This window comes from Rhinolophus ferrumequinum, chromosome 24 (genome assembly GCF_004115265.2).
Source record: "Rhinolophus ferrumequinum isolate MPI-CBG mRhiFer1 chromosome 24, mRhiFer1_v1.p, whole genome shotgun sequence".
NCBI lineage: Eukaryota > Metazoa > Chordata > Mammalia > Chiroptera > Rhinolophidae > Rhinolophus > Rhinolophus ferrumequinum.
The window spans coordinates 2,875,341-2,898,273 of record NC_046307.1 but is presented as its reverse complement, the minus strand read 5'-3'; the positions used below and the strand labels follow the sequence as shown (position 1 = coordinate 2,898,273).

Sequence of the window (22,933 nt, the reverse complement as noted above, 5' to 3'; positions counted from 1 at the left end):
TGATCTCTTCAAATCTTCGTTCAAATGTCACCTCTTCAATGAGGCCTACCATCGTTAACACTGCAGTCAACCCCACCTCCAGCACTTTCAGTACCTTTTCCTGGCCTACTTTTATTTTTCATGGCCTATCGCTTTATAACATACTGTTCATTTACTTCCTTATGTCTACTGCTTAGTGTTTTCTGCCACTAGAATTTAAGCTCCCCAAAGGCAGGGTATCTTTGTCTTGTTCACTGATGATGCTTGGCACATAATGAGCACTCCACAAGTATTTGTATTCTGAATAAATTAATGAATCCATGAGCAACAGGGACAAAAATTTTAGAATGCAGTGATTTGTGCAAGAAATACTTTTTAAGGGCAGTGAGGAGAGGTGGATGAAGAGACAGAACGGTAAAATAAAACAGTTGCCATCTTAGAAAGCATTTTATTAGTTTTCCCCTATAATCTTCTACTTATTCTAAAAATCATTTTCAGCACAAAAAAAAGACTTGTGAGATTCAGAGGTAATGTGAAGTCGTAACATGTTGATCTATATTTCTAAGAATTGCACTTTTGCAAAACTGTCTATAACAGAATTTACAGCTACAGCTATTAAAATTACCCTATGAAAATACTCCCTCAACTTAAAAGTAGAAAATGTACCCCTTTCTGTTACCTCTGCTTTAGGTTTCCTATCTTCCTCCTCTTGACTGACAGTGCCACCATCTTCTTCAGCATCACTTTTTTGTTTCTCTTCTAAGATAGAAGTCAAAGTAAAACAACTGAGCAAAACCTTATACTTGTTTTCAGAAATCAGACAATTAGCATTAGAATGCACCTAAAACAACCTTTATAGTAACTTGCTTAGAAGGGTTTGAAACAACTTAGGATCTGGGCTTAAAGCAGATACTATGGGATCTACTTCTTACCAAGCTTCTCTTCACCTTCTTCCTCCTCATCTCCCTTGTCCTTTTCCTCTTCCTTCTCTTCTTCCTCCTCCTTCACATCTGGCTGAGGAGCATCTGTCTTCTTGTACTCCACAGGACTGGACTGCTTCTGTAATGTTCCCCAGAGGACAACAGTTTTGTCCCCACTGTTATACAGCATGTTAGACAACGACTGAATGCCTATGAGCCATGCTCGGTACCAGGCTGCAGACTGAGGCAGATACACAGAAGTGCGTAAGGCGGCCTTCCTGCCCTGGGAACTTTCCCTTGGGTGAGAGTGTGTGGGGTTGAAGACAGAGGGAACAGTACGAACAAAGGGGTCAGGCAGAAACGTGCAGGTATAAATAGTCAAGGTGACTGAGACACAGACTTGCAGAATAGTGGTGATGCTAAGGCTGGAAAAGGCACTTTGGGACCAAGTTATAAAGCATCTTGAGTGCAGCAAAGATGCAGGTGAAGCAACATCATTTAATAGAAATAGAGAGCCTAGACAAAATTTTCTTCTCTTTTCGATTGCATGTGACAAAGGCTGAACAAGAAAAACTAAAATAAGGCTGTACTCCTCCCACATGTATTTTTTGAGGAAAAGCGTAGGGATGCTGAGGGAGGAGTAGGTAATGAGAAATCAAGAATGAACTATAAAGTGTATAAATAGAAATATCTATGCCAGAGGAAAAGCTGGTTTGTGCCCAGATGGCTGGTTTTATACATAAGTGTTTTTCTGTTGTTTCCCTCCCCACCCCAGAAAGCTGCTGCCAAATATTAAGAGTAATATAGTTACTCTTAAATACTACTAGAAACAGAGGGCTACAATCCTACTCCCGTCTGTGCACAGTTCATGGCCACTGAGATTAGTGAATAAGGTTTCAGAAGCTAATACCGAACGGGGCCCAGTCACTACTGAGTTGCTACAAAGAAAACCTCAGGCAACAGATCTTAGTTATTTTTTTTTTTTAACATCATACGAGTTCGTTCTAAAAGTGACTCAAAACCAAATCAAACCTCATACCTTTCCAGAACAGCAGAAGAGGATAACGAGAAACACAGGCAGTGCTACCGTCAAAATGTAGACGACCCAGAGCCAGGGGCGCTCCTCCGCTGCCTCAAGCATCTGCCCCACTACACCTGGCTGAAAAACAAGACAGGAACGACCTTAAATTCTAGCTTTTGACATCAATACAGGCTGCACCGGACTGCTGTTCAGACTGTGTGGCGCGACTCCAGCTCTGTTCAAAGGGTTCAAGCCAAGATGTTCATACGGCATAGAAAGGAGAGAAGAGAAAAGCCTCCATTTTCCTGTTGTCCTTCTCATCAAGGTTGAGTTCCCTTTCACAGGTGTAAAAGCTGGTTTCTTAATCACCAGCAAAAGGCTCTCTTAATTTCAGGGACCAGTGTATGAAGAATTTTTTGATCTTAATGTCTCTAGATCTTTAATTCACAGCTCAGTCATATGACCAACTGCTTAAAAATTCCACATAGTGGATAAACCAAGATTCAAGATTTAAGAGTGCATTAAAATATACTCTGAATGGCAAATTTTGTTAAATATATTTTAACACAATAGTAATAAAAATTCCCTACATGAAACAGAGATTCTAAAGCCACATTAGATGTAATCATGTCCCAAAACCAAATATTTTGTCTTTAGCAACCCAATATTTTGTCTTTAGCAGCCATAAGATTATTTTTTATGCCAATATACCCAAATAAGGGAGAAGACAAACTCTAGAAGATAGGTTTTCACAAAAGTAGCAACTAGTTATCTGTAATTACAAGAATAAATGCTCAAGAAACAGCCAGCACAAACCTCGGCAGCCCCATCGGCAGCTTTTTTCAGACCCCATCCATCACTGGCCCAGTCATCAACAACTCTTCGATCGCCACAAACGATAAAGTTGTCAAAAAAAATGTCCGAGGTCATGGACCACAGTTCCAAACCAACAGCACTAAAAGGAGTCATTTTGAAAGGTTCCAGATCTTCAAAGAAATCTGGATTTGGTATTTTCCGGGGTTTCCAGATTCCCTAGAGAAAAATATTTTAAAAAATAATTCAGGTAATGATCAACACAATTTATGGTTAACCTAAATAAGAATTAAGATGAATTCTGCAGGATAAATGAAGATAAGTGCCAACTTTGTGAAATTTTATTGAGTAACAGGAAGAAAACAATAAATGCTAATGTTTAAGTCCATATACTCTGCCTCTAAGATGTCTGGACTCCAAATGCTTTCCATTTCTAGTAACATCCACCTTGATTCAAATCAACACCTCACTCTGCCTGGCACATTCCAACAGCCTCTATCTAGTCTTAGCAACTAGTTTCCTCATAGCAACTAGTTTCCTCGTAGTAGTGGGAGCATATGTGGGTATAGACTTCTTTAGTGGTGCTTTAAAATGTACGTGGTCTTCAACAAGCCATTTCATCTCTAGTAACTACCTAGAGCAACGGTCACCACGTGCACCCAGACATGTACACGGACGATGACTGCACCAAGGACTCAACAAGTAGAAAACGGCAACCCGCCTAAATGGCCGTCAACATAAGAGCCAAAGGGCAGTGTTTTTAAAGAGCAGTTTTTAACCTTACTGTTTGACTGCACAATTAAAAAATACATTTTAAAACAGAAAAGTATACACATGGCATATGCATAGACACAGACCTAAACCTTACATTTTGAAGTGCGACAGTGGAAATTAATGATTATAAATCATTTGAGTAGGATGGAAACAGAAACGAGGCCAGGGTCTGAGTGATTACACATCCATAGTAAACATGAAGCTTTATAACATCACTACCTGTATTCTCATCATCTCATTTGAACCTCACAGTCTTTTTCCAGTTCAAGATACTGAAGTCAAGCAGCGAGCTGACTGGTGGTTGGGAAACCGACTCCCAGTCCCCTACCCACCCCACCACACAGATTGCCAATTTGCATCGTGGCTGCAGCACCCCACCACACGATAGCAGGGTGCCCAACCTGCAAGTCAGCCATTTTCTTTCTTTGCTTTTAAACATAGTTACAAAGCAATTATGAAAGCTCTTCTTTCCAGTTTCTAGGTTTATCTTTTCAACATTGAACACATTAATTTATGAAGTTTACTTTGTAATTCAATAGCTTGAAAACAGTGATCAACCTGGCGGCCTCACTGCAGAGAAAACCTCTATTTGAACACAAGCAGATCAATGAAGCACATCCAGGGCACACACCTGGTAGTTAGGATTGTCAATCATGGGGGGCTTCCATTTGCCCTTATAATTAGGGTTGTCAATCATTGGTCGCTGCCAGACACCACACCCAGGGGCCGACTCGCACTTAGGGTTGGCAATCTGAGGAGCCTCCCATTCTCCATCCATATCTTCATCCCTGTGGAGACATAAACCAATTACAAACGTGTTCTGTGATGCAGGATTGTGAACTGCCATCCCGGCTCCCTCGAAGGCCTGTAAGAATGCTTTCAGTGTCATACTATGAACATCATCTTGTTTCTGCATTTCTAGTAACAAGGAGTTTTCACAACGTTAAAAGAGACACGAGGGGCGGCTGGATGGCTCAGTTGGTTGGAGCGCGAGTTGGTTGAACAGGGTTGCCGGTTCAAATCCCACATGGGCCAGTGAGCTGCACCCTCCACGACTAGACTGAAGACAACGAGGTGCCAGAGGGGTGACCAGATGACTCAGTTGGTTAGAGCGCGAGCTGTCAGAAACAAGGTCGCTGGGTCAATTCCCCCATGGGATGGTGAGTATCGCCCCCTACAACTAAAGATTGAAAACGGCAACTGGACTTGGAGCTGAGCTGCGCCCTCCACAAATAGATTGAAGGACAACGACTTGGAGCTGATGGGCCCTGGAAAAACACACTGTTCCCCAATATTCCCCAATAAAAAATTTTTTAAGAAAAGAGTGATACGAAAATATTAATTAAATCTGTTGAGCTCAACACTTAAGTTTGGGCACCTGGCGGTACTCGAGTATAAACTGTTATGTCAATAAGGAGCCCATCATTTAAATAGCTGGCTAAAGCACTCACCAATCCTCTGGCTTCTCCGCATCTGGGTCAGCTACATATTCAGGCTCATCATCCAACCAGCCATCAGGCTTGGTGGCTTCTTCATCAGGAATCTTAGCAGGGGCATCTTCATCCCTTAAACACACAAGAAAAAGCCACTTATGACAACACTGGCCAGAGAATCATAGTGCGGTGCAAACAGGGCAATCTAAAAATATTTAGATCTTAATCTCAAAACAAAATTCTTCCTAGAAATTATTTGTAAATCATCTAGCTAATAAGGGCTGAATATCCAGAATATATAAAGAACTCTTACAAATCAATAATAAAGAGACACCCCAATTTAAAAAACAGCAAATAATTTGGAAAGACATACAAATGCCCAAAAAGCACATGAAAAGATGTTCAGCATCATTAGCTATCGAGAAAATACAAATCAAAACCACCATAAGATGGCACCTCACACCAAGAATGGCTATAATAAAAAAAGACTGACAAAAACAAGTGTTGGTGAGGTTGTGGAGAAAATGAAACCCTCATACATGCTGGTGGGAGAGCAAAATGGTACGACCACTGTGGAAAACAGTGTGGCAGTTCCTCAAAGTTAAACACAGAGATACTGTATGACCCACAATTCCACTCCTAGGTATATACCTAAGAGAAATGAAAATATATATCCACTCAAAAACCTGTATAGGAATGTCCATGGAAGCATTAGTTAAAACCATAGCCAAAAAAGGAAAACAACCTAAATGTCAATCAACTAAGAGATGGATAAATAAAACTGGTACTATCCACACAACGGACTATTTATTCACTCATAAAAAGGAATGAAGCACTGATAATGCTCCAACATGGATGAACCTTGGTAACATTATGCTAAGTGAAAAAAGCCAGACAAAAGGTCACAAGTAATTCTATGTGCAGAATATGCAAATTCACAGACAGAAAGTAGAGAATGTAGAAATAGGGAGTAACTACTTAATGGGGATGGGTTTCTTTTTGGGTTAATAAAAATGTTCTGGAATTAGACAGTGGTGATGGTTGCACAACAACGAAAGTATACTAAGTCACTAAACTGTACAATTTAAAGGGGTAGATTTTAGTATGTGAATTATAACTCAAAATAAGAGTTCATCAAGAAGTACCTACTTTCAAAGTTTCACGCAGTTCCTGCAAGATGGTGTCACTTTAGTTGGAAAGCAAGGACATCATCTATCCTTGCTCAGGATTATGCTTATTTTTGAACTATGCTATTTTAAATTAATTGTGTGAGAATTTGAACTTGTATAACATTTAGCTGACCCTTTTAAGATAACATTCACACCCTCACCCTCAAAATAAAACAGTTAGGCCGGCCGGGTGGCTCAGGCGGTTGGAGCTCCGTGCTCCTAACTCCGAAGGCTGCCGGTTCGATTCCCACATGGGCCAGTGGGCTCTCAACCACAAGGTTGCCAGTTCATTCTTCGAGTCCCGCAAGGGATGGTGGGCTCCGCCCCTGCAACTAAGATTGAACGTGGCACCTTGAGCTGAGCTGCCGCTGAGCTCCCGGATGGCTCAGTTGGTTGGAGAGTGTCCTCTCAACCACAAGGTTGCCGGTTCAACTTCCGGGATGGTGGGCTGCGCCCCCTGCAACTAACAACTGGCAACTGGACCTGCAGCTGAGCTACGCCTCCACAACTAAGACTGAAAGGACAACAACTTGACTTGGAAAAAGTCCTGGAAGTACACACTGTTCCCCAATAAAAGTCCTGTTCCGCTTCCCCAATAAAATCTTTAAAAAAATAAAAAAATAAAACACCTAGTTAAGGAACACAACACTGAACACCAAGGCTGGGTCCAAAACTACTGTTCACCAAATACACAAATAAACTTGGCATTTACACGAGGTGTAGCATAAAAGTTCAGGTACCCATATTTTAATTTTAAGGGAGGAAAAATATCAACTAGAATTTCACTGCCAAGCTTAAGGGGATACCTTCACAAATGAAGATCCGCTTTATTATTTGCTTGTTCACTTTCTGACATTTCCCAAATTCACTGTATCGACTTCACACATGGTCATGTACAAGAGCACCACCTTGTGCACAATGAGAACCACCAGTTCTCATTTCTCATCACTCCCCAGTCTGTCCCCTACATAAAAGGCCACATGTACCCCACTTCCCTCAAACATAGCGAGCTCACTCCTGCTCTCCTCTGCTTTAGCACCTCATGTTCTTCAACCAGGAACACCATTTCCCATCTTCACCACTTAGTTAACTCTCGCCCACTCCCTAGTCTCAATTTGATTGGCGCTGCTCCGAGAAAACATCCCTGGATTCGGTACACCTGGTGTCTTGGTCACCAAGTAACACCTACTATTAGACCACTCACATATGCATGACAACTTCATTTACCTGCCTCACAACAGAACTGGGAGCTGTTTGGGCAGCTGGGGTCCTGTGGCTTTGGATTCCACCTCCCAGCACAGAGCAGAGATATCTTGAGTTTTGTTTCAATAGGAAGAAGACTATTTTTCAAATTAAAATTTAAAACTTCAGGACTCCAGCTTCAATGTGAATTCACACCGTGTGTCCTCGAAAATAAGACCTAGCCGGACCATCAGCTCTAGTGTGTCCTTTGGAGCAAAAAGTAATACAAGACCCAGTACTGGGTCTTGTATTACTTTTTGCTCCAAAGGACACACTAGAGCTGATGGTCCGGCTAGGTCTTATTTTTGGGGAAACACAGTAGAAGCACTGGAAAGGCCAGGCCAAGAGACCCAAGGTTTTGCCACAAACCAACCGTGTCAGCCATAAGCAAATTCTTACCAATTTCAGCATTTTGTTGATTGCAAAATGTTGTGAGGCAATCCAGGTGATCAATATGGCCCCCTTTCAGCTACAGTGGTCTATATTTTTCCTACCATTTATTTAGACTGACTGCATCACAGATTACTGAAATTATCAGATCTCAATCAACATTCAGCTGTTCAAGCCATATGGAATACACAAAATGCTCCGCTGCACTCAAAGACTCACCAGTCATCTGGTTTGACAGCATCAGGATCTGGTATTTTTGGTCTTTCATCCCAATCTTCGGGCTTCCGGTCTTCTGGGTCTTCAATTTCACGTGAAGGATTTACAGGAGGAGTCATGTCATTTAGTAGATTTCCGCTGTTCACAAGAGATTGGTCCACTAATATTTCAAAGCTATTATCTGGATTCAAGACTGAAAAACAATTAAATGCAATTTTAAAGAGTTAACTAACCACTTATTCCAAGTTCTTCTTACCACAACACAAGTTACCACAAAACAAAAGATCATTTTTCTAACAGAAGTGGAAGGAAGCACAGAGTAAAGACCTCAGGCAACAGAATCAGAACAGGGTCTTGGGGCCTTAGGCCAGTTAATCCTCTTTTCCTTATCTGTAAATCCTACAAGCTCAGATCTTTAGAATTAAAACAGATGACAGATAAAATTTAAAACACTAAGACTTCATTTAAGGACATAAAAAACATCCAAAAACCCAAAGGTACATAAACTAATGTAATACTGGCCTGACACAAATGGTTACACACCAGTCAACAGGCAAATAAATTTATAATTATAATCATCCCAGTAGAAAAGGTCCATTTCCTCATTTTTTTGAGTTGCCACCAAAATTTCAAATCACACGAAACTTTTTATGTATTAAACCACATGTCTACGTATGGTTGTACTTTTGGAATCCAATGGAGAATGAAAAACCAATTTTAAATCCATAAAGGCATTTTAAGTGTGACTTAGGCTAAAGTCTGGATCCCACACCTAAATGTCTCATTGGCAACTGACTGGGTCACAGCACTTCTAAATACCATGTTTACCCGAAAACAAGACCTAGCCAGACAATCAGCTCTAATGCGTCTTTTGGAGCAAAAATTAACATAAGACCAGGTATGATACCATATCATATCATATCATATAAGACCCGGTCTTATATTATAGTAAAATAAAAACGGGTCTTATATTAATTTTTGCTCCGAAAGACGCATTAGAGCTGATTGTCCGGCTAGGTCTTATTTTCGGGGAAACATGGTACTATAGAAGACAACGGAATACTATGCCATTGTTCTCAATGGTGATGAAGGTAGCAGTGTTATCAGTATGTATTCTCACACTTGTAAAGTTAAGAGAGCAAGTGAAATATAGGATGTTTAACTTTCAATAAAAAATTACACGTGTTTATACATGTACACGTGTTTATTCACAAATGGCTTAACACATATCTTCTGAATTTGTATATTGAATATGTATTACTTTGTTATATGAAGAAAAAAGTTATTGTATTCTTTAAGAGGCAAGTTTATGTGATCTCAAACCAGCAGAAAAAGCTTCATTAAAATAAAATAAAAAATCCATTTCAATGTCCAAACGATTAAACTCAACTGTCCAGGTGTTGGAGCATCCAAGCAAAGTTCAACTAAAAGGTAATTTGAAAATACTGCATATATTTCTACTGTATGTCCTGTGACTTAACATTTTATCAACAAGAAAATAAACAAAGTGTAGAAATGAGGGCATCAGCGAAGAAGCTCTTTATGGAACATAAAATTGCTTCAAACCCCAATTCTCAATTCACCACTAAGATACTAAATCAATAGAGACTGATTTGCAGGCTTGAGTCTTCTCCAGGAGTGCAACCTAAGCGAATGATAAACCTGTAGGGCCATAAAACCCCCAAATTAAAGGTTTTCCTTACTTAATGTATAAAGATGTGTTTTCTTATCAGTAAAATAGGTCTTCAGGTCTGCATCTGGCCTCTTAGCGTGCTTTTCTTCATATACGCCTGTTTTGGGGTTTTTGTGGCGGAAGATGAAGTGCAGTTTATAGTCCTCTCCACATTTATCTGGACCAAACATGATCGTGTAAGGGGTCTTGTCATGGAACTGGTCCTTCAGAAATAAAAATGGATTATTTTAAGTAAATCAAAGTGTTCAAATAACTTTTCAAAAGTGTATTAAGTCCTTTTATAAAATCCCAAATAAATTAGTATCACATTACAGGGAAAGCTGGTTTATTTATGAGGTTCATCTAAATACCAGTGAAATCCTTTTCAACCAGCAATTACCAGGAAATTTTACATGAGAAAAATAATGCACATATATCTAGATAGTTACTGCTTCTTTCATAAAACAAAGAAATACGTTTGCTACAACTAACAATTACACAGAACAGAGACCAGGGATAAGACAGAACAGCTCTGAAATTCACATTTCAAATTAAAAGCACAGAATGTCAAAGTCAATATTCCCTACCATCTAAAATATTTCAACAGCAGAAGAGGCCTTTATTTTCACAGGTCTTACAAAATTTTCTTTCCGTTTCTCTAAGAGTCTTAAAAGGTAATTGTGGATGGCCACATAAAGAAATAGGAAGTACCCACCAGGTTGAGTTCTGGGGTTTTGGAAAGCAGTTTCACATACGCACCACCACATTCTATTCCATTTTGGAAATTAACCTCATACCTAATTTCAGAGAGAAAAGCAGAAAACCATATGGCACTTTGAAAAATCAAACTTCTTATTGATTTCCCCTTTCCCCATCTTGGTCACAGGTTTTATCAAAGGTCGTATATTTATCCTCAGGAAACATTCCATATTCTGTTACTTTTGAATGGCTTCCCAATGCCCTCCCCCTATACACACAAAATAAGTAAAATAAAATGAAAGCTTAATGCAGATTTCCAGCAAGTATTTTTTGCAAAGTCCAGAAGTTCATTTCCTATCAAGAGGAAGACTATCCAGTTTCTTTCAAAATAATTTATTGGGTAGGAAAAAGTATTAGATTACAGGATGCTTAAATACACTCAAAAATCCGTATTGTAACACATAATAATTCTCATAGTTTGATACTGTCTTCTCAGATCACCCTTCCTAGAAAGCTTCTATCGAAGACGTGCTTCACTTACTGAACAATGAGAGGCTTGGTATCAAACAGGAAGGGCTTGTTCAGTTTAGCGGAGATGGCATGATGCTTGGCCCGAGACATCAGTACAAGTCCTTTATCACCTGGAAGCTTTGTGTCCTTCATTTCATCTACCTCCCATTTTCCTACAAAATACACACAAAAAGGTCCACTCCTGAACTATACCTTGAAGGATGTTTAAACGGTAACAAACAAAACTCCAAGTTGTGCAAGCGTATCATACTGGCATATTTTAACATATTCCATGTACCTATGGGAGCTGGCCTAGTAACACATATATTTGACAAATATTAGGACATGGTTTCTAAAAACCTGTAGCATATTTATTTTACTAATGCCTAGAAAAGACCTTCCACTTCCAACATACAACAGCACAGGTGATAAATTACGTGTCTGTTTTATGGCGTAAGAGAGACAGGTCTAATCCTATAAAACATAATGGAACACATAAAGACAGAAAAAATTCTAAGGAAAAATCTTAAAATGTATATATACTCCTTTTAAACTAGTCTTAAGAGACACCATGGAAACACTTCAAACATCAATGTGTTATTATATTTAAATCAAATTTAAATCTCACCGTCATATTTGGCAATTTCATCGTCAGTGTCATCTTTCTTGGCTTTGGATAAAACCCACCTGTAATTAAGACAAACCCCAACATTAAGATCCAAATGATAGTTGACCTGTGAAAAGCAATGTAAATACTAATAAAAGCAATTAAATACAATTTAGGAAAAACTATTATTTTCCTAAAAAAAAAAAGAGAAAAAACCACTAAAAATAAAAAAAAATAAAATAAATAAATACTGAAAAAAAGGAAATACTATTCAGCTCTTCCTTGCCTACTTAACCACTCTACTTTCAACTTTTAAATCTGCCATATCAGTAGCGATATTGTACTCAATTCACAAACCTGTAAGAAGTACCAAACCCATGAAAAAATTCCACTATTTTTTAAGGCTCAAGAGAAAAAAATTTTTCTCAAAGAACAAAATGTACAGTGAAGAAGAGGGAGAATGGAAGCAAGAACCACCTGTTTAAAAGATGACTTTCCCAAACATGCATCAACACTGGGGATATAAAAATTAGACATTTCACTATATAAGATGCTATACTAAAAGAAATCTAGTATTCCATCTTATTTACATGATGTTTGCCTCTAAGATTGTTTTCCCCTAAGAGACACTTACCCCGACAGAGTTCCTCTGTCAAAGGAATCAGCAAAATACACTTCCCCTGTTGGAATGGGAGCTTTGTAGGTGACCTGTGTTAAATGTAAAAATGAATTGAGAATTGACATTTTCAACAACATTCCTTTCTTAGTAGGATTTATTCTCTTGGTTTGCTTCCCATTATCACAAAACTTTCATAGCTGGTCCTTGAATTCAATCCATATAATTTATCTTTGGCAAGATGTAACAAAGGCTGCCAGAGAGATCAGCAAGTATTTTAGCAGATTTACTCTCCCTCTGAAAAGGATGCAAATGTATCTTCACCCTCTGATTCTCTCAAGAAGTAAGGCAAATAGATTCAAAGACCACGTCAAACCTTGGGAGATGGAGGAGTGCTGGTCTCTGCTTCCGGTTTCGAGTCTTCTACCTCTTCAATGACATCATCAAGGTCATCCTCAATATCAATCACATCGTCATCATGTCCCTCGTGAGCCTGAATGACAGCACTTCCAAGGACCAAGAACATACACAGCAACCACTTCCCTTCCATGATCTACATAGAAAAAGAGTAAAGAAAGTCAAATGTATCACCTCCTTTTAAAAACTGTGTAAAGACCACGAACCCCTCTCTTATTTAAAATTAAGGCTTTCAAATTAGAGCTAAAAGGAATTTTATTGGAAATATTTCATTTTACAGATAAAGAAAGTAAGCCCAGAGAGATTCAGACGTTTTCCTAAAATAAGTTAGTCAAAAGATTCAATTTCTGAACACACAATGGGATTTATAGATGATGTAATGCAGAATTGTACACCTGAAATCTATGTAATTTTACTAACAATTGTCACCCCAAAAAATTAAAAAAAAAAAGATTCAATTTCAAGAACATTTCAAAAGAAAACTCAAACATAAACAATTGTCCTCACACAGAATATGTTAGCTACACAGATCTAGAATGTTCAAATACAATTTCAAACTAATCTCTTGCATTTGTAAAAAGCCTGACAATGGGCAAAAGCCCCTTTCATGTATTAATTTATAATGAGCACTGATTAAAACATTACAATGAAATGATGAGACACTAACTAGCCTCACATTACTTAATACAGATACTGCTACTGCTATGCAAAGATCAAGTGTAGATATAGTTTTAAATGAGTGTTTTAAGACTCAACAACAAAAAATATTAAACCAAGGACCAGCTACTTTTCTCTCTTATTTTCTAAACACTTAAGTGCCTTTAGTATTGTTGTTAGACTCTCATGGGTGGTTGGGGGTCCTCTTTCCAAGGACCACAGAAACTGAGTCACATGGATGCACAAAATAACATGGTAGTATGTAGTACAGAATTCCAACTCTGTATGATGAAAAGAGTTCTCTCCAACTCTGTATGATGAAATGGAGGTGACAGGTACACACTAATGTGAGTGTACTTAATGCCACTGAACTGTACACTTAGATGGCAAATCATATGATACATGTGTTCACCACCATTTTAAAAAAGAGCTTAATTTTTTTGGTCTCTTGTTTACAATGGAGACCTTTGCTTCTCAGGCAAAAACAAAGAAAAACAGAAAAAAACTGAAGTCGGAGCTCCTTCATCAACTTCAATGACCCCAATTCACAACCATGGCTGCCATCTGACCAACTAAGTGTGTAGGAAAAGTGTAAATAGTTCTTCTACTGCTGAATTCAATGCCTAACTCCTTGTAAACTCTAACCCTTTAAGTAACTCAGCACACAGAACTAGACTTCCGTGTATCATTTGGTGCATCTCGCATCTTAGGACTGTGTTCACAAAAATGGAAGAAGGTCAAGTTCGCTAGATTCCTAAATGTTTAGAATTCAATAAAACAAAAGTGCTAAATAAAACCAATCTTTCTGGGAACTGGTATTTTTTCGAAGAAACTCTCTATGTCAACATTCTGCTATGGTTTCTTACATATGTGCAAAATACCAGCAATCTTTTATTCACTGGAAAGACTCCTATTGTCTGCCGTCGAAATAATATACTTGGCAATATGGCTTTGTTTATTTACAACAAGAGGTTCTCTAAAGCCACACAGGCTGATTCAACACTTTTATCTAAATCAACTCTACACAACTCCCAAGTTCTCTCTCTCACAGAAACCATGCTGTAAATGGTGGTTGGATTCCCAGGGATAAGCTACAAACTAAATTAGCCCAAAACATAGCTAAAACAACATATGGTTATAACTTTTTAAAAGTAAAACAAAATGTGGTCCAACCAGCAGTAATTAAGTAAAGCACAAAACCACAGGATTAATTAGGACCAAGTACTGGCGCTGGAAGACTTGCACAAGGAAAAGTGAGTCAGGGAGATGGTCCCGTCAGCTATACTTACCTTTAAAAAGGACAGGACTGATTGTTTTCTCAATAATTTTTAATTTGTTGATATTTTGGTATCATGGACTGAATCACATTGCCCTAATTCATATGTTGAAGCCCTAACTCCCAATTTGACTATACAGTAGTACCTCGGTTTTCCAATGTCTCCGTTGATGAACATTTCGGTTTATGAACGCCGTAAATTTTATGGATCTATGGTATCATTGGATAGTAAAATTCATGCTAAATTTGCAGTTTTAGGGGTTGATTTTAAAGGTCTGGAACGGATTAATCCATTTTGCATTACTTTCTATGGGGAAACCATGCCTCGGTTTTCGAACGTTTCAGAACTCAGGCTTCCGGAACGGGTTACGTTCAAAAACCGAGGTACCACTGTATTTGGAGGCAGGACCTCCAAGGAAGTAATTAAGTTCAAAGAGATCCTAAGCGTGGGACCCTAGTCCAGGAGGACTGGTGTCCACATAAGAGCGCCTGTGCAGAGGAAAGTCCGGTGAGGACACAGAGATGGCAGCTCTCTGAGAGGCAAAGACAAAGCATTCACCAGGAAAGGACCCTGCCGACACCTTGATCTTGGACTTCAGCCCCCAGATCTGTGAGCAAATAAGTCTCTAGTGTTTAAATCTCTATTGTTAAGCCTGATATTCTGTTACGGGAGCCAGAGCAGACTAATACAGCTGTCCTTAGGTTTTTAAGTATAATGCTGTAAGACAGCAGTGTCACCTGGGGGCTTGTTAAAGCAGGTGGTTGGGCCTTACCCCAAGCCGGTCTGGGCTGGGCCCAAGGCCCAGATTTCACCTCCTAACAAGTTCCAGGGGATGCTGAGGCTGCGGGCTCAGAAACACACTTTGAGAACTAGTGATCGAGGTTTATGAACAGTCCATTTGCACTTTGTGTTCCAGTTTATAAAGCACTTTCACACACACTGCTTCATGTAAGACTCCCATGAGGTATTACTCTCATTTTGTTTTTACACATTAAGAACTAAGACATAGTGAAATTCAAATAACCTACTGATTATCACAACTAATAAGTGAGTCAAAGACACCAAATCCTGTATTTCTATTACTAGACCCGATGTCACTATGTAACTGAATAATGAGGGGTGTGACAGAGACAGAGGACAGGAAGACCAGTCAGGCAGAGCTGGAATAGGGGGTGTTCAGGGGAGGTTTAGAGAGGGAGGGTGTGACTCAGCAGCACCAAGGAACCTGGGAACGAGGATGCATTCCCACGGTGGGGAGGAGAATGACCTCTATTCGAAAGGAAAAGTTTTCAGGTCGCAGCAGCTACAGGCCAGCCAGGAACAGACAGAAGGCCCCAGCAAACCAGAAGTGCACTTCTCTCCCACCACTATTTCTCCTACACCCTGAGTTGCAGATCTACTCTTTTAGGTAAGAGAAGTAAGCGCACAGCTACTCACCCATTACTTTCACATTATTCAGAGGGTTGTTAAAGCTATGAGGAACCACTATTGCCAAACCATGACAGATTGGTTCTCACAGCTGCACACTTACAAGCCTCAGCCACTGCTGTCTTTACCTATGATGTTTTAACAACTGTAATTTGCCAATACTCCCAAGAAAATGTGACAATAAACAGGTCTAGTTCCAAGAGCCACTATTAAGCCATCTTAAATGTTCCAAGTGTTGTTAGAGACCTGTCCACACTTACAATTGAAGACTGTATTTTAAGGTTACCTTAATTTAATACTCTGCTTCGCTACTGAAAATCTGACATTATCAAGAAACAAAATCTTCCCTCATTTCAGTACTACCCATACTCCTTATATCAAATGGAGTCCTTTTAAAAGGTATATATTTTTACATATTTAATATAAATGAAAAATTAATATAAACACATACCTACTGGGTAGGTATATATAAAAAGCATACTGCACTATTATGCTCACTGGAAGAACACACAGGAGAACATTTAGCTGATTTGGATTTGACAATGAGTTTTTAACACATCAAAAGCAAGATACATGGGGAAAAAAATCAGTAAGTTGGACTTTATTAAAATTTAAAACCTCAACTCTGAAAAACATGTAAGAGAATTAAAAGACAAACCAGACCCAGAAAAAAAATTTGCAAAATGCCTATTTGATAAAATACATATCTGATCAGACTGATTTCCAAAATATACAAAGAACTCAAACTCAACAAGAAAAACCACCCAATTAAAAAATGGACAAAAGATCTGAACAGACATCTTATCAAAGAAGATGTTCAGATGGGAAATAAGCATATTAAAAGATGCCCCATGTCATCTGCCATTACATAATTGCAAATTAAAATGAGATAACACCATACATCTATTAGTATGGCTAAGATTAAAAAAAAAAGCTGGCAAAGATGTGAAGCAACAGAAACTCACTGCTGGTAAAAATGCACAATGGTGCAGCCACACTTTGTAAGATAGTTGGGTAATTTCTTACGAAGCTAAACACCGTCTTACCATAATACCCAGCAATTGTGCTCCTAGATACTTACCCAACTGATCTGAAACCTTACAAACGCACAAAAACCTGCACTCAAATGTTTACAGCAGCTTTATCCATAATCACACCAAACTTGAAGAAACCAAAATGTTCCTCAGTAGGTGAATGAATAAACAAACTGTAAGACACCCACACAATGGAATACTGGTTCAGCAATTAAAAGAAATGAGCTATCAGGCCACAAAAAGACTTAGATGAATCTTAAACGCAAACTGGTAAGTGAAAGAACCCAGTCTGAAAAGGCAACATGCTATATAATTCCAATTACATAGCATTCTGCAAAAGGCAAACTATAGATATAGTAAAAGGATCAGTGGTTGCCAGAGGATCGGGCAGGGGTCAGGTTGATAAGCACAGTGAAACTAATCTGTATGATACTATAATTATGGATACATGACACTATGCATTTGTCAAAACCCATAAAACTTTACAGCACAAAGAGCGAATCTTAATGTATGAAAAAATTTAAAAATCATCTAGGAGGTCAAGTGATCCAAGGATAGTATGCAGGATGTGACAAAACAATCGAACTGTATTAGATATATGAAACAACTTCCCTTAAGGTGAAGGGAAAAGATGCTGAGCAAAGTCACTTTGGAAGTGAGTATAATCTGTAAAACCAGACCATACAAAAGCACTTTTCTTAGCTGACAGTTGTTTCACATGAGTGTGCAGGTTAACAATCCTGATGCTGAGATACATGTATATTAGAATGGAACGATTAAGTAAAGAAATGGTGGAAGCCATTTTCATGTTGGATGTGGGAATTTACAGATAAGCAAGGGAAAGAGGCCATGGAAATCCACACGGTAATGGGCAAGAGCTGGAGACATCAGAATGAAATCATGTTTTGCTTGATACAGAGGGTTACATACAGAAATATTTATAGATATGTGCATATATACCAGTTAGTTTACACACATGTATTTCCTTGTCCTGTCAGCTGAGAGGGCCTAGAAGAAACTACACCCTAGTAGCAATAAATACACCTGGTACTAGGATATTGGTTTCTAATCATCTCCAATAAAAGGAAACGGGGCTCCTTGCAGAAACGCCTGATTCTAGAATCAGGGCAGAAAATATACAACATGAGCCTGACGTATCTTGTAGCGCCAGAAAGGAAAGAGCGTTCAAAAAAGATAAGAAAAACAAAAGGCCCACAATGCTGGGGACTGTGTCACTGAACAGAAGGACTCTGAATGGCCAAAGTGGGAACAGTACGAGCATTTAGTATTAGATCATGCCAAACTATAAAATAAATGCCCATAAACTATACTGATAGGTATGACTAGGTAAATAAATAAATGGGAGAGAAGACAAATTTCCTGTGCAGAAATATTCCAAGTAATGTCTGTAGCTACTCCATGCTCAAGGCAGTGGCGCCTAACACCCCACTCCTTCAGTGTGGGCTGCACATACTAACTTCTGTCCAGAGGCCAGAGAGACGGGAAGGGTGAGAAACAGAAACTTTACAGAGAAACCTGGCAAACACACCTTAGCCAGGTGATCAAGGTCAACATCAACAGTGACAGGTCATGTTGATAATATGTGCCCTTGATACAATGTGATGAAAACAGTACTTTAACCTCTGTGGTCTTCCTCCCAAAAATCCATATCCCTAGTCTAATCATGAGAAAAACATCAAACAAATCCCAATAGAGGGACACTCTACAAAATAACCTGACCAGTAGTCCTCAAAAATGTCAAAGCCATCAAAAACAAGCAAAGCCTAAAAACCTGTCCCAGCCAAGAGGAGCCTAAGGAGACATGCTGACTATATGTAATGTGGATCCCGGAACAGAAAAAGGACCGTGGGTAAAATCAAAGGGCAACTGAATTAAATATGGACTTTAGTTAGTAATTAGCTATCAATATTGGTTCATTAACTGTAATAAATGTACTTTGCTAATGTAAGTTGTTAATAAGGGAAACTGGGTGTGGGCTATATGGGAATCCTCTGTACTATCTCCGTAATTTTTCTGTATATTTAAAACTGTTCTAAAAATTAGTTTATAAAAAAAGAAAAAAAAGGATACTCTACTATTATGCCTCAAATGGTTGATCTCCCCACTCCTCCCCAAAACTCCTTGGGCCGAAATATGTGCATACTATTGGAACCTACTCTAACTCTCCTTTTGTGAGAGGAAGCTGAGGTCCAGAAATTAACTTGCCAAAAATCAGATACTGGCAGAATCTGGATCCAAAGCCAAGGTTCCTATCTCCCAATACAGTGCACCCTACCTGATCTGGTAATTCTATACTGTTTTTGTCTTAAAGACACAAAATGATTTTCCACGTATTTTAAGGTGTAAGAGGATTTCGTAGGGTTTTGTCGCTTTTTAAGTCTTCATCTGTCTTCACATTTACACAATCCTAAACAGAAAGCATACTTGCTTCTTTGTTACCCACTGTTTCTAAGATTATCAACAGGAAATATGTAACAAGTAGCTAGCTCAACAATAAATAATATTTTTAAAAAACAAACACACCTCCCTGTCAACTTCCCCCAAGCCACAGATCAGGTGGTCCCTAGATTAGGAATGCTCAGGAGTACAGGTGAATAAAGGTATTATCTTTACACCAAGTAGCGCTGTCCCGTACTGAGAAACACTTAACCACATCTCCTATATTCCCTTCTGCTTCCCAGTCCCTGCTCAGTAAGATGCGTTAGCTCCTCTAGGGCAAGGATTCTTGCATTCCTGAGTGACATTATAGCAGTTTCCCCCAACTGTTATTTGCTGCTTGAAAGCAATTATTTTCTTGAAGCACTTCATTTTCTGGTTTTCTTTTAGGAGCCATTTTCTCTCTTTCTCTCATACTTTTTATAACCGCCAGATTGTTACCTTGAACTCTACAGCAGCTGGGATGCAAATGCTGGGTGGATGTGTAACTCATGACAAGGTGACTCAGGGCTATACAACTCCCTCAGTGGGCCCATTTAAACTCCGGTCTTGGCCAAATCACTAATTACTGTACTATAGGCATAGGGCTCCAGGACAGCCAGCAATGAAAACTCAAAAGCAAGCACGCAGTAGAGATACACAGATGTCAAATTATAATCCTGCACCCCTGAAAATTCTGTTATTAACCAATGATACCTTAATACATTCAATTAAAAACTAATGATATTTGAATAAAATATGGACATTCATTAATGTTTTAATACTGGTTCATTAATTCAAAGAAATGGATCATAATGTGGGATGTTAACAGAGAAAACTGGATGTGGAGTATTTGGGACTTCTGTGTGCTATCGTCACAATTTTTCTGTAAATTTAAAACTCCTCTAAAAAAAATTAATGTGTTAAAAACCAACGACAAACCTGAAAATCTTTTATTATCTTTGAATCTACTGAAGTGGACAACTTTTCTCCAAAATACATTTGTTATATGCAATGTGAGTTCTGTGTGGCTTTCTCTTATGATGCTATCCCTTATGTAAGCAAAGGCTAAGTCAGTAAAACCAATACTATGGGGGCCAATGCTGTAAGTGCCAAGTTCCAATTTCTGTGGATGTAGACCTCGATCTAAAAATAAAATTTACAATATTTATGTTCTAGAGAAATGAACAAATGGCTTATCCTTCAAATACTCATCCAGAAATCTCTTTTGGTAAAAGTTGGGTGGCAGAGTTCAAGACTTTTTTAGCAGTCACAGGCTTGAACTGTGGGAATTCTGTGCTACAAAGGAGTCAAAGGAGAAAATGCATCTGATGCACATCAGAGAGCCTAAAACTTTCACTAAATGAAAGTTTGCTGATGGAGTTCAATTCCATAAGCACCAACTAGATAATAAGTATTTTTTTAAGAACTGGTCTCTAACCTTCAGCTCAATCTATACAGGCATACAAAATCTGGAAACATAAAAAATTTTTTTTTTACAGATTCAAGGTGACCTTGATGACAGTGTATATTTGCCAATGTTTGCAGACTTTATGAATTTATTATATTAGTTCTAAAAATCAAGTTTTTTGGGCTTTTTTGTTAGTATCAAAATACTCATTATAATCTATCTTTTATCTAACGTTAAAAAATGCACACAGGTTTGCTAGTACTACTTAAGACTCATGCTACTATTTTCCTTCTATAAAAAACAATGCTGAGTAAAAATTTCAAAAATGAATTACTGACAGAAAACTACATAGAACTATGTACACACAAGGGTATGTAAAGCCTGGTGAAATCTGAGTAAGGTCTGTAGATTGTCCCAATGTCAACTTCCTGCTTTTGATATTGTACTATAGTTATGTAAGATGCTACCATTGGGGGAAGCTGGGTGATGGTCAAAAGGGATCTCTCTGTACTATTTTTGCAACCTCTTGTGGGTCTGTAATTTTTTCAAAATTAACAGCTTTTAAAAATGTATATATTATTGGATCATTGAAGATGGTTCTTTAAACTTGATCAAAGTTGTCTAGAAACCAGCTTTAAACTAACCTGGTCCTCTAACGCACAAAACTACAGAGGAAGACTCAGAAATGTGAGCTGGATTAAAAATTTAAACTTGAAGAGGTAAAGACTTTCTCCCTTTCTTCCAGTTAATAAGGGCTTTGCTTTTAGTAATTAAATTATCTACCTATACCCAAATCAATCTCTACCTTCTGGGATCACATGGACAAATGTACGCAAAGTCAAGAAAATGGGAACCAAACACATGCACATGTATAATATACACTTACAATATAAATGATTTCTGACTTGCTTCCCAATTTCCCAAGGACAGGGCAAAAAGCCCAGCGCTCAAAATCGGAGGGTCAGGAGGATTCAAAAGCATCTAATCTACTCTTAATTTCAATCCACTCTTAACTCAAAAGAGTGACTTTATCTTGAGTTCTGGAGATGGAAGTTTCCTATTTTAAAACTGATGATTCAGAAAATTAGTTCCTTATACTCAAGGCAGTATGATATATATGTATATAATCTGTCCCATCAGAGAAACCTGGGTCCCTGACTCTCCTGCTCCTCTCTGTGGCTTTGGTCAGCTTACTGAACTTCCAAGAGTCTTCTGCCCTATGTTACGTAGATAATAGTATTACTGACTCAAAGGCTTGTTGTGAAAACATACAAAGATAATACAAAGTTTATCAGATAGATATCAGAATCTAGTACTTTATAGATATACCCAAGTCGTTTGTTCTTTGATGCAGAGAAGTACAACCAGTAAGTCCATTTTCAATTCTCATACTGGACCAAAAGGTCTAATATGCCTGCCTACTCCTCCAACATATTTCAACAAAACTGAACGATTTTGGGGGCAGCTGGTTAGCTCAGTTGGTTAGAGCACGATGCTCGTAACACCAGGGTTGCCGGTTAGATCCCTGCATGGGCCAATGTGAGCCGCGCCCTCCACAACTAGACTGAAACAACTATTTGACTTGGAGCTGATGGGTCCAGGAAAAACACTTAAAATAAATAAAAGTTAAAAAACAAAAAAATAAAACTGAATGATTTTGCATAACAAGAAAAACTCGCTTTCCTGCAATTACATTATGGGATTTCTTCTTTAACTCTTCCTTGCAATAGTGCACATACAATCTTAACATTTGGATATGGAAATGTCCATGTTTATCGATCCCCCCCCCCGCCCGCCGCTTTGTCACAAATTACTTTTCTTTATGAATTCTCCTAAATTTATTTTTGGTTAATAATTCTGTTCGCAGCACACATTCTAAAAAAGACAGTCCATATTAATTTACTATACACATTTAATAATGTACATGAAACTTCAATTGAACACAAAATATTCTATTTAACAGAAACAGACACATTCTGCATCAAATTTTAGCAAATTCAGACAACTACTTAGATCAACTTTAGGAATGGGCAAACACTAAAGAAATATTAAATTTGTCACCTTCAAAGGCAGAAGCTTTATCCTCAATTAAGGGTCCCTTATTGAAGGGGCCTATTAAAGCAAAAAACAATTCTGTTAAATTGTTAAAGAAAGAGATCTTTAAAACAAATGGAGGTTCAGATTATTTTTAAGTTTATTAAATAAAAATGTT

At 38.4% G+C, this 22,933-nt stretch overlaps 1 protein-coding gene across 2 annotated transcripts in view; it reads right to left on the bottom strand.

Annotated features, from left to right (window-relative positions):
- The window catches only part of CANX (calnexin), a 29,674-nt gene that overhangs the window by 3,233 nt on the left and 3,508 nt on the right, over positions 1-22,933 (bottom strand). For both annotated transcript variants that reach the window (XM_033096033.1, XM_033096034.1), the window contains exons 2-14: positions 12,438-12,614; positions 12,080-12,153; positions 11,467-11,525; positions 10,870-11,011; positions 10,345-10,426; positions 9,661-9,853; positions 7,961-8,150; positions 4,959-5,072; positions 4,139-4,295; positions 2,737-2,952; positions 1,939-2,058; positions 912-1,038; positions 659-738 (exon numbers count right to left, since the gene is read on the bottom strand). In XM_033096033.1, coding sequence (XP_032951924.1) covers positions 659-738; positions 912-1,038; positions 1,939-2,058; positions 2,737-2,952; positions 4,139-4,295; positions 4,959-5,072; positions 7,961-8,150; positions 9,661-9,853; positions 10,345-10,426; positions 10,870-11,011; positions 11,467-11,525; positions 12,080-12,153; positions 12,438-12,611 — 1,728 coding nt within the window. In that variant the 5' untranslated portion in view covers positions 12,612-12,614. The remainder of the gene's footprint in view (positions 1-658; positions 739-911; positions 1,039-1,938; positions 2,059-2,736; positions 2,953-4,138; positions 4,296-4,958; positions 5,073-7,960; positions 8,151-9,660; positions 9,854-10,344; positions 10,427-10,869; positions 11,012-11,466; positions 11,526-12,079; positions 12,154-12,437; positions 12,615-22,933) is intronic.